The sequence below is a fragment of the Giraffa tippelskirchi genome, chromosome 6 (genome assembly GCF_054371585.1).
Source record: "Giraffa tippelskirchi isolate mGirTip1 chromosome 6, T2T-mGirTip1v1.2.pri, whole genome shotgun sequence".
Lineage (NCBI taxonomy): Eukaryota > Metazoa > Chordata > Mammalia > Artiodactyla > Giraffidae > Giraffa > Giraffa tippelskirchi.
Window position 1 is genome coordinate 7,495,740 of NC_137280.1, and position 12,721 is coordinate 7,508,460.

The 12,721-nt window shown below is 35.9% G+C and overlaps 1 protein-coding gene and 1 long non-coding RNA gene across 4 annotated transcripts in view; both read right to left on the bottom strand.

Moving 5' to 3' along the window:
• Positions 1-253: 253 nt before the first annotated feature.
• LOC145508998 (uncharacterized) lies at positions 254-2,950 on the bottom strand. Its single transcript, XR_014055772.1, has 3 exons — positions 1,958-2,950; positions 1,427-1,502; positions 254-1,170 (listed from the first exon to the last, which is right to left on the bottom strand). It is a non-coding gene; the product is annotated as an uncharacterized LOC145508998 (long non-coding RNA).
• A 413-nt stretch (positions 2,951-3,363) lies between these two features.
• The window catches only part of NBN (nibrin), a 51,836-nt gene continuing 42,478 nt past the window's right edge, over positions 3,364-12,721 (bottom strand). For all 3 annotated transcript variants that reach the window (XM_081496841.1, XM_081496840.1, XM_081496839.1), the window contains 5 exons: positions 11,312-11,380; positions 9,950-10,105; positions 8,575-8,688; positions 5,089-5,138; positions 3,364-3,532 (listed from right to left, as the gene is read on the bottom strand). In XM_081496841.1, the coding sequence (XP_081352967.1) occupies positions 3,502-3,532; positions 5,089-5,138; positions 8,575-8,688; positions 9,950-10,105; positions 11,312-11,380 (420 nt within the window). In that variant the 3' untranslated portion in view covers positions 3,364-3,501. The remainder of the gene's footprint in view (positions 3,533-5,088; positions 5,139-8,574; positions 8,689-9,949; positions 10,106-11,311; positions 11,381-12,721) is intronic.

Here is a 12,721-nt window from a genome sequence, read left to right on the forward strand (position 1 = left end):
TTAATCCTATAGTTATTTATTGAAGTATATGTTCTGTCTTGGTTTATACTTAGGTGTGCTTAATGTCTGTTTTCGTACAAATCTCCAGACATTTTGTGTTAGACAAAGAAGTGTTACAGAGTTCTCTGTGGCAAACTGAATTTCTCAGTCTTTCTCTTTTTTTTTCTTTTTGGTTACATTTATTTCACCTGGAATGTATTTATTGAAAGTCTATTTGTTTTTTTGGTATAAAAAAATGGACTAGAAGTTGGTATTTTTCTGTCCATGTGCTTATAGATTTATTATTAAGAATTTATTAAAAATTATTCATTCACCTTAAAATATAATCGTTTGGAATAGACATATACAACTAGTTGTTTTGGATGAATTCTTATTCTCTTGATAATGTCACGTCTGATTAACTTGACTTTGGAAATGATGTAGCAGTTTTTATCATCATAACTTTTTCAAGTTAATTTCACACCCACTGATACGGTATGACATCCTTTGGTGTGCTTGATTGAGCACTTTCCTATTTGTTCTTTTGAGCTCTGAATGAGTTGATGGGATGGTTTCTTGTTGTTGAGTTTCCAAGTTGTGTCCAACTCTTTGGCGACCACATGGACGGTAGCCTGCCAGACTCCTCTGGCAGGAGGAGTCCCTTTTACCCATTCGATAGCATTTTTACAATGAGAATATTCATCAAAAAAAAAAAAAAAAAAAGACTTCAGGGAAAATAAAACTTCAATAGGGCCCTAATTCAGTTGAGTTCAGTCGCTCATGACTATGTCTGACTCTTTGTGACCCCGTGAACCGCAGCAGGCCAGGCCTCCCTGTCCATCACCAACTCCCTGAGTCCACCCAAACCTATGCCCATCGAGTCGGTGATGCCATCCAACCATCTCATCCTCTGTCGTTCCCTTCTCCTCCTGCCCTCAATCTTTCCCAACATCAGGGTCTTTTCCAATGAGTCAACTCTTCACATCAGGTGGCCAAAGTATTGGAGTTTCAGCTTCAACATCAGTCCTTCCAATGAACACCCAGGACTGATCTCTTTTAGGATGGACAGGTTGGATCTCCTTGCTGTCCAAGGGACTCTCAAGAGTCTTCTCCAACACCACAGTTCAAAAGCATCAATTCTTCGGTGCTCAGCTTTCTTTACAGTCCAACTCTCACATCCACACATGACCACTGGAAAAACCATAGCCTTGACTAGACAGACCTTTGTTGGCAAAGTAATATCTCTGCTTTTTAATATGCTGTCTAGGTTGGTCATAACTTTCCTTCCAAGGAGTAAGTGTCTTTTAATGTCATGGCTGCAGTCACCATCTGCAGTGATTTTGGAGCCCAAGAAAATAAAGTCTGTCTCCACTGTTTCCCCATCTATTTGCCATGAAGTGATTCCATGGTCTAAAGCAATAAAATAACTTCCAGTAAGTCTGCTTACCCCACATCAACCTCTTATAAAGGTAAGCAAAGGGACTCCACAGCATTATATTTGTGAATTCACAACTGATAACAGCCTGACAAAAGAGCAAAAATGTTCAAAAGCAAGTTATACAACCATTCTTGTTAAACTTGGGAGGAGAACATTTTACCTAAGTCACAATGTGCTTTGATCTCTTACGGTATATGGATCATGATCATTCAAATAAGCAGGTGTAGACTCCCACTAGGGTGACCACCCGCAAGGTTTCAGGTGTCCAGTTAGGAAGAAATCTGGAGGATAGTTCTGGGTAGAAAAAACTACGGCTAAAGAAAGGAAAGGGGGAGTATGCCACTTCAAAAGTGCTGCTGAGCAATGGACAACTGGGAGATGATGGCCAAAGGTTAGGCTACTTCCTTGCCACCACCTAAAGCCCCAAGTCAAAATTTCATTAAAGAAAGGGAGGTGGCAAGTTTCACCCCCTCCTTCTCCTAAAACATGTAAAGGCTTAAAAAAAGAGTCCCCCAAAAATACAAGGGAAAAGGTACACACCCTCTCCACGCATGGCTGTGATTGAAGTTGTTCAGGGCAGAGCTAACGGTTTTCTAACGGTGCAGCACAGAAGGATCTATGCAAAGCAATGGCAAACACCTTCCATCTATTTAACAATATCTTCTATGCCAAACAGAACTTAAAGGAAATTTAAAACACTGAGACCACCAGTTCTGGAGTGTTTGAGCTTTTAGACTACTCCTAGAAAGAACAGAGACCGTTAGGAGAGCAGAGAGACCGTTATTCATTTATCTTTGAATTCTTTCAGTGTTGTGGACAGCATTATGAATAATAATGTTTAATAATGCTTCCTTAACAAAGAATTTGAAGGGATAATGAAACAAAAATAAGACAAATCTAGGACATTTACAAACTATCTTCTGAAAGGAAATAACATGTTCTGAAGGCTGGTCAAGAGTGCAAAGGGTCTTAGGTATTTAAATATGGTGACTTCCCTTGCCTGAATACGGCGGAACACTAGATCTTCCATGAAGACTTAACAACAATACAAATTAATTTATGATATAACTTTTCATGCTAGGCTATCTCTCATAGCCTAAGTTTGTTAGGGTGGCAGAATCGATGTGAAACTAGGAAGTTTTCAGTCAGTATAAAAAGCATGCTCTATCTCCTAAGACAAAATGCATCAGTCCTTAGAGTTGACAAAAAGACTTTACCCTAATTAAAATGTACAGTGAAAGCTGTCTATATGACAAAATTTGGAAAAAAAAAAGTTTTTCCTTACCATCTTCCTTTTAGGTAGAAAGAAGACAATCTTACCATTTCTACTTTTTAGATTAAAAAAACTAGGATTCTAAAAAGCTCAAAACATCCAGTTTAGTAAGACCACCAAACAGGTCTTATCTCATTTTAGGGAGATATATCCCCAAGCTTGATGACGTCCTCCACTGTCATTTCCAATGAGAATAATATGTGGGTGGCATCTTCAATACTAGAATCCATTTCACTTGGGTTACTTCAGTTCGGCAAAGACTACAACATAATGGAAAAGAAAAAATGATAAAAGAAAAATATTATGTTTTGATGTTACTATAACCTTCCAATCTAGTCAATAAAAGAGAGTAAGGTATATAACATTGTATCATTTCTATAGGAAATTACTGAAAAACGATACACATAGAAATTTGAATAGGCACTAAAAATTTCTGTAAAGAAATGAGTATCATGGGTTTTTTCAGAGGCAAGGAAACAGACAGCCAGGAAAGTGGTCGAAGGGAGCCTTTTTACGCTTTTACCTTTTTATACTTTTAGAATTTTGAACTATGACTATATTAACCATTCAGTAAGTTAAAATCACATTTAAAAATGAAAAAAAAATTATAAAATATGAGATGACAACAATTAAAAACAGAACAAACAGTACTAACTGTCACAAACAAACAAACTGAGTTTTGTGCATTTTATTTAACAAATGTAGGCCATAAACTTAAATCTCCTACACACGGTATAAATGTACCGCAGAGGAAACTCGAAGTAAATACTAAGCAGGAAATGTTTTTCTGTGGCTTCTTCATAAAACCTTGTTATCGTCTCCTTTTAACATTAGGATTGTATCTGCAAAGAAAGAAACTGAGTCAATTGATATCTAGATAAATGATAGTGTTCCTTTCACAAGTTAAAGGGCTTTCAAAATACAGACACCCTTTGGCAAACAGAATGAGAATGCCAGTTTTATCCCCAGGATCAAACATTACACGAAGACATTTTTACTGTCATTTATCCTTCTGATGTTGCTTTGATGACTATTTGGTAAAAGTAAAACATCATCAAAAATCCTGTAAAAGCCTTAAAGTAATTAATGAAAACAACAGTTTAAAAATTAATACATGTTTTTATACTTCCTCCAGACTAGCTGCAAACAGATCTCTCCACTCCCACATTAAATTTTACCATTTGCCCAAAAGAGCATAATGAACCTCAAATATAATTATGTTATAAAAGTCTTCTCCTATAGAAACGGAACAAATACAGTTGGGCAACTATTCTCATCTGACTATACTTATGAAAAGTGAAAGTGAAGTCGCTCAGTCGTGTCCAACTCTGTGCGACCCTGTGGACTGTAGCCCACCATGCTCCTCTGTCCATGGGACTCTCCAGGCAAGCATACTGGAGTGGGTTGCCATTTCCTTCTCCAGGGGATCTTCCCCATCCAGGGATCAAACCCAGGTCTCCCGCATTGCAGGCAGATGCTTTAGCCTCTGAGCCACCAGGGAAGCCTCAGCACTATTTGTCAACATTTTCATCAATGATTCATACTTTCAGTAATGAAATTAAAAATCAAATTGGCTATAAAACAGACTCAAAATTACACTATTTCTTGGGAAAACGTTATTCCACCCTAGCCAGTATCTACCTACAATATTGTATTTTATGAATATTTGAGAGCTAATTATTATAAAGCTTGTTGGGCCTGCAAGAATGCTGAAAATGTTAAATCTGAATTAAATTATTATTACCCATTATAACTACTCTAACCCTCTCACAAAAACCTGCTTTGACACTCTAATCCAGCTTCTTCTTTTCATGTCTGGTATTTTACTTATTTTAAACTCCATTCATTCATAATTCTTTCTACTCAGGGCTGAAAATCTCACAAATATATCAGTCAAATTCACCCAGCTCAGGAACTTTCACTTGTCTAAATACCCCATGGTGGTGGAGGTTTAGTTGCTAAGTCATATCTGACTCTTGTAAGCCAAGGTCTATAGCCCACCAGGCTCCACTGTCCACGGGACTTCCCAGGCAAGAATACTGGAGTGAGCTGCCATTTCCTTTTCCAGGGGATCTTCTAGACCCAGGGGTAAACTGCATCTCCTGCACTGGCAGGTGGATTCTCCACCACTGAGCCACCAGGGAAGCCCAAATGCCCATATATATTTTAAACATCTTGTGATACAGTACAAGTGAATTAAGCCCAAGCCTTGAAGCTATATCCAGTAGTAAAAAGGTGCTCAAGTAGTTAAAAAAAAATTAAAAACAAGACAAAATATTATTTAGGTGAAGGTACCAAGTGTCTAATTTTAAGGAAAGGGGTCGAAACATTTAAACTCGATCAACAGAACTGAATTTTATATACAAAAATTCACAAGAAAGCTGAAATTAAACTTTACCTGAAGAGATCATCAGCAAGAGAGTCTTCTTTTGCATGTTGATTTTGAATCTGTCAAAATTAACATAATTTCAAACATTTGCTCAGTGACGAATATACAGTTAATGAAACTGCCATACTGGCTGACTGCAGGGGTTAATAGCCGCCTGTTGCTCTGGCTAAGCCATGAGAAAGAATAAAAGCAAAATATAGCAATACAGCATAACCCAAATAAAAGTACATTGGGTTGATTAGTCGGGGTCATCACACCCTGGTAAATCTAAAGAAAAACAGTGTGGACCTTGGAACGCCGGGTCAGCTCAAGTTCAGAACACTGTCTGTGCACACACTACGATGTTTTCCCAAGGCATATGCGGGTCTATGACCTCCAGATAGGTGATAGCCCTTGTACAAGAAAATAACAAAGATAGTTTAAAGTAATCAATAAAATGGGAGACGTGACCGGGGACACAGGAGGCTGACTTCATGTAGCACAGCAGATCCTTTCTGTTGCCAAGACCCTAAATAAACGTGATGTGGCTCCGAGGAACAGGGCTCTTGATCCACGAGGTCTTGAGTCCCCCGGTCTCATCTTTAAAACTTTCATTCTGTCTCTAGTTTCTTTTTCCCCAGCTGTGCGTCGACCACTCTCGACCCCTACCTGCTGCGCTGGCTGCAGCAGCTGACCACATCCTGGAGGGTGCCACTTCTCGCCCATTCAACAGATCCGTTCCATTTTCCCTTCATGCCAAGATTACTGCAGAAGTCTCCTAATCAAATTTCTCCAGCCAATCTCCTCTCAAAGGCAACCAACATATATACTGCTAGTTTGTTAAGTTTTAAAACATTTTTTTCCATTAAGAAATGAGAAATAGCTAACACGGTTTCCACTATTATAAATGTTGTATTAAGTAATATCTTCTGTAATTCTCACAAAAAGCCTGTGAAATGGAGGTACTATTATTGTTCCTATTCTGCATAGGAGGAAACAGAGGAATAATAAATAATAATAATGTTTAAATGGGTAATTAGGATTTTAATTATTTCTAATTAGGTATAATGAAGTCAAGATCACATAACATAGCTGGTGAGGAACAGAACAGATACAACTGAAATTTGAATTTCTGATATAGTTAAAGAGCTTCAAGAAAACCACAATGAATGTAGAAGAAATGGATGTGAAGCAGAAAAATGATTTAATAAAGGAGACTAATGTCTTAAGTGTAGTGATCCCAGCAAATATAAAAATGTCTTTAAGGAGGTAATAGAAAAGTTCCTTGAAATAAAAAAGAACTGCGTCTACAAATCAAAATCGCATACTGTATTGCAGGAAAAAAGAAGGAAGAATGATCAATACTGAGATATATTCTGATTGTTACCGACTCTCAGACCTGAGAAGGAAGATGGTAGACGTGCAGGTCACCTAAAAAGCAGGGAAAAGGACACTGGCATGAGGTGGGGGCGGGGAAGTCCAAATAATTTCCTCCCTCTTCACAGCGAGGAGTCAACAAGCAGCATCTAAAATCAATATGCAGCTTGAAGCAAAAACGGACTCTACGCTGACGGCGTTTTTCTTTAGGGTCTCAGGAAATGCCGAGAAGGAAGAAGCAGTCACACAAGCTCAGCAGTGCTTTCACATTTACTTCTTTTGATCGATCTGTGTCTCCCTCCTCTCCTCATCAATAAAGACATGTCTGGAACATTATGCATTTGACGTTTAAATGGATAATTGGGACTTTAAGTTCTTCATTCTTTTGTTTACTACTATAATTCTTTGGAATGTACATCTATAAGAAAGAAAGTTATTCTTTCAAAAAAGAAAGAACTAGAGGATGGTATATCCATTCTTCCATTTTCTGATAGTAAATAATTCTGACAACCCTATTTTTTGAGTGACCTAACAATTTTTTGATTTAAAAAAAAAGCATGTTTAAAGACACATTTCTGAATACTACATTTAACCCATAATAAAGCAAAATATAAGTCCTGAGATTTTACCAAGTACCAAAGCCAGGTTTTGTCCTGCCCTGTGGGGATGTGCAAACCATAAAAACCCAGGCTCTCCTTTGATATCTGTGTGGTAAATGAGCATCATGAAAGAAAACCCAAGACAAGGAATAAAGGACTCCAGTATTAAAGGGTGAAACGGGAACAAACACTACAACACACAAAAAACACAGCAAATAAACTTGTCTTGACCCTGACACATACTGAAAGAAGAAATTTTTAAAAATCTCACTAAGTTTATAATGACAGGTTAGCCTTCACTCAAGCTTTGGGTCCAAATATGTATTAACTAGCTGAATGGTCCAAAAACATTACAAGCAGAGATTAAAGGAGTCTCATATTTCTGGAAGAAATAAACCTGAAATTAGACTTAAGGATTCCCAACAGATCAAGTTCCCAAGGAAAATGAGCAGTTCACGTTCAAAGATGATAAAACATGTATTTGGAAACAAGGCACCCGGAGAGAGAACTAGATTAAACATATCAACACTTAAGGTACTGAATATAAAACAGAAACTTTAAAATATCAGCAGGGAACAAGATTTAGAAACAAATGAAATGGCTTCAGAAATGAAGCCATGCAGTATGTTGAATGAAAACTCAATGGATGAATGAAATACCAACCAGACAGATCTGATGAGAGAAGCACTAAACTGGAAGACAATCTGAAGAAATTATCAAAAGTAAAATCCAAAGAAACAAAGCAGTGAAATATCTAGAAAGGAGCTAAGATACACTGAGGAGAAACAGGGACTCATGTCACATCAGAGTGCCCGCACTCCCTAATTACCAAACAGCCCGTTGAGACGATCAGTGGAGCCCACCTTTGGTTTTCAGAAACAGTGGATAGTCAGGCAATACACAGAACCGAGAAGACGACTTTCTGACTTTGGATATGGACTCTGATCATCTCTCAACTCAATGGTCATGTGTTTCTGAATTCTTAACTGCCATGTAGTACTTCTGTACTTAAAAGCCTCCTCAATTTAATGAATTTTTGTTCAGTTCTTCAGTTTAAAAAAAGGGGTTGAAAGAATTATGGATCAGGTGGACAGTCCTGTTATATAATATACACTAGGGACTAACAACACCCAGAAAGTAAAGGAAGCATATTTTTGTATTCTCTCCTCTGAGTTCTCATTAGAGTTTATAAACACATGCAGCTGATTATCTGTAAAACAGTGAGATTGTGGAAACCACATCCTAACATGGAGAGCTGCATAGCTGTTCATATTTTCCCAAAAGAGCAATTTTATAACTGAGGTTTGGGTTCCTGAGGCTTAGGCAGCAAATTAGTCATAGACATGATCAATAAATTTAGAAGTCCCTTAAAGAAGTGTTATGGAAAGGTGCAAATTAATCTTAATGCTCTGTAACTCAGGAATTTCTCTGAATAACCTAGGTCATTTATCTTAAGTTTGGTTTTTAAGAAGAACTGCTGTAAGGAGATCACAAGGGATGGAATAACCCAGCACGTTCCTGGGTCTGGGCTCCCACTCACCTCCATTTCTTGCCTCAGCCACTCTTCTAATTCTGTATTCTTTCGAGCGTGATGAGCTATTAGATCTGATCCTCCAATGATGTGTGGAAGTTTTCCTGCTCCAGGAAATGTGACCTGTTGAACAGAAAACCTTGTTAAATGCACTAAAAAATTAAGACAATCATAGTTTAAAAAAACAAAAAACCTTAACAACACAAAGACTGTAAGTACTAAACATATGTAAGTACTAAACATATTTATATCCTATAAATGAAAATGAGAGAGAGAGGAAACCGAGTCATTTCATTGATTTGAGTATACACAGAAAAATTCAGACAAACCCTTTCATTAGAGGCGATTCCGTTAAACTTCTTTTTGTATAAAAATTGAATTTTAGTCTCAAAAAATTTCCTTGGCCAAGGATATTTTTAAGGGTTTTAAATTTTTCCAAACTACTTTCCAGAAGTTTGTACTACTTTACACTTTCACCACTCCTGTGCCAACAGTGCATATTATATTGCTTTTTATGTGGTTAACTTCATTAATTAAAAAATTTAGTATGTCTTTTGAATTTTAATTTAATGAGATTTTGTAATATGATATTGAACATGAATGCCCCTGTGCTATTCATATGGGGTGGAAAATAAGTGGGAGATATTTCCCATTGTCCACTCTAAGTAGAAGAGATTCTTCCTGTTCAATGGCTTTCAGAACACTTTAATAATAATATAATACTCTAAATGGCTCTAAAGTCATAGGCAGAAAACTAATGTTAATAGTAGCTCACATTTGAGAGAAAAAGCTACAACACCCTGTAGTCACAGCAAGAACCATATAGATCATGTTCTAGAGAAAAGCAGTCTTTCACAGAAATCACTTCTGAAAAAAATTACTATATTCTGATCAAACGCATAAGCACAACCTAGCAGGTCAACAGTAGTATGGAGCAAGAAACAGACATCCTGGAACAGACAACAGAAAGAACACAGATGGGATGAGAGATACTCTTCCAGCACTCCACGCTTTCACCGCTGTGGACACAGGTGTGATTCCTAGTTGGATACTAAGATCCTGTAAGCTGCGCCGAGCAGCCAAAAGACGACAAAAATGAAAGAAAAAGAAAGAAAAAGAACTAGGAGGACCCGAGCCAAAAGCCTGCTGTGTAAGGTAGAAAAAAACGGGTAAACAGCATCCTTTAAAGAATTCAACCTGAATAAAGTTTGTTTTATACATTCATTTAAGTGTCAGTGTATGTCCTTACTAGAGTAATTTTTAACTGTTTTAAGCAGAAGAAATAGCATCAGTTTTCAACATAAACTGCTTTTATTACTATTTAGTATATTTCTAAAAACATTTCAAACACTGCACTCTTGTTGTATTTTAAAGGAATACATACTTTTTTGAATTTCTTGAAATTCTTTAGTTCACCATAATCATTATTCACACTGGATGCATTTCTGGAGGTGGAGTTACGAACCACCAGGGATCGAAATTCAGTCAGTAACACTTTCCTTGGAAGCATCTCATCACCATCCTGAAGTTCACCATTGTTCTTAAACAGTGTTAAGATGGATAAAATAAGAAGGAAAAGGAAAATTACTTGTCACTTAAAGAACTTACAGAAAAAAGTTCAAATATATGGAAAAACAGTAAGAAAAAAAAAAAGGTTTATTTCTGACATCTGAACTTTGTACGTGAAATCAAACCTTATGTATTTCAAAACCAGAAAATTACTCAAGTAGTATTTCTGACTCTAACTTCAGAAACATTTATAACATACTCATGTATGACAAAAGACTAAAAAACCATAAAGTATTTGAAATTTAATAGCATATTCTAATAAAAATCATCCCAATAAACAATTTATCTTCTTGTATATATTTTCTTGGCAAGAAACAATTTGCTTCTTTTCATTAAAACCATACACTGAGATTATTATATAATCCATTCTATAAGTTATCTGTACTATGCTTAAGTTTACTTGATTTTCAATAATTTATGTTTTTTATTAGTTTGGACACCTCAAAAAACTCAACCACTAATTCTGGGCACACTATCTCATTAACTGAAAGCCACTTTTTAAATTCCAGATTAACCGTTATTTAATCAGTGTGAAGATTCGTTTCTGTTGCTGGAAGAGACTCTTTATGTCATTTACTATCAACTAAGTAGCTACATATCCACATTCTTACAGCTGCCCAAAGCTGACCATCTTAGTTTTTTAAACTGCTTTACTATATATCCATTTACAAGCTGCTAACAGGACTAAGATAAAGACAGTCGGGGAGAGATGAAAAACAGAAAAATCAAAAGAAAAGGTTCATGTGACAGTGACAGAATGTAATCAGCAACTCTAATAAAATAACAATAGCCTAATATTTTTGTAGTTTGTTCTAGAGTTTACAGATATTTCATATCCATTACTCTATTTTATATAAACAACAACTCTACTGTAGAAATACCAAGTGTTTTTATAAACAAAAGACTTGAAGTTCATAAATGTGAAAATGACCTATTAAAGGTCTCATATCTATGGAGTAGAGGGCAGAGAATTACACTCAGGCTTTCTCCACATTCTTTTTGCTATACCATGCTTATAATATCATCTGTCCATTTCCAGAGGAAGCATAATTATGAAATAGACCAAAATTATAGAAATAGAATCAGTTTTAATGCTAAGAATGAAGACTCGTAAAAAAATCAATAAAATGACAGTCAATGTAAGTCAAATCTTTATAAAAATTAAAAAATTCCTCACAGATAGTTCTTTAGTTGACCAGAGTGATTCTTTCTTGAGCTCACACTTCTTCCCAATTTCATTTTCTTGCTAAAGAAATAAAAAATATTGTTCAAAAAAGTTACAAGATGGAACCTTTCTGAAAACCTTATAGATTATTCATGTTCTTGATCTATGACTTTCAAGTATCTTTTCTAGAGAAACTATGAGATGAGAATAGAAATACACTTAGAAAAAGACTGTAGGATGAGTTGTAAGAGTAAAGACCTGGAAGCAATCTAAGTTCATATAAGTTATATAAAGAGTATAATATGAGAAATGATCATAATATAAAGGAATTACAATGACTATAAAATTGCATTAACATTTGAGTCCAATTTGAAAAATAAGATTTAAAAAAGAAAATGCCAAAAATATTAACTGTGGTTATCTACAGAAGATAGGATTATCAACAAATGGTTATATTTTTATTTTTCATATTTCTACATGATTGTGTATTACGTTTATAGTCAAAAATAAAAACAAATTTTTAAGGAAGTCTATCTAAATTTATTTAGAATTGAATGTTAAATATCCTTAATCCAGGAAGAGTTATTTTAATTTTCAAGGTATTTATCTATAAAAAAATGGAGACTGCCTTGTATAAAATCATACTATCCTTCATATTCATATATCCAGCTCATGTACTAGATAAAAGTACATTACACAGATAGCTTTCTAATACTTTCAATAAAAACTACAATCCCTTTGGATACAATAGGGGGACATATCATTTTACATCAAATTTTCAATGATTCAGTAATAAAAATGCAGAAAATTTTTAATAAAGTTGGAAAGAAAAAGCAAAATGTACTCTGAGCTTGCTTAGAGACTAAGAAATTCATGTTATTTATCAGTAGTAAGATTAAAAATGTCTATTCCAAGGCTACCACGTACCCTCTATTTTCACATACATCACCCACTGTAAGCTGTCACCACAATCACATTTTAACCCCCTACCTTTTTTCCCCATTCTGTCTTACTCCCTCAAACTTGCTCAGCCCCTTGAGCAAGTCTTTATTTCTTATGCCAGAGAATCACACTATAAAACCATACCCAGAGCCTTGAACTGTAAGCTTGGGAATTTTCCAATACTTTTTCCTCTCTCCTCATTTCTCTTATTAAGTCAATCACCAAGTCCTAGAGATTCTACCTCCTACAGTCCTATCTAACTTCTCCTCTCAGACTGCCCTTCACGTGAGCACGCCCAATGTCTAGAATGAACGAATGACGTTCTGAGAAAGCTGACAGAGGGAACAGCCGAAAGAACAGGGTGAACCAGGGATTTCTGTCCCCACTGTCAAAACCCAGATAAGTCAGCTTGGCAGGTTACATAACTCCTGTTGTTCGTTTCCAAGTCTGTTCAGTGTGTATAGTATTGCTTCAGCGTAC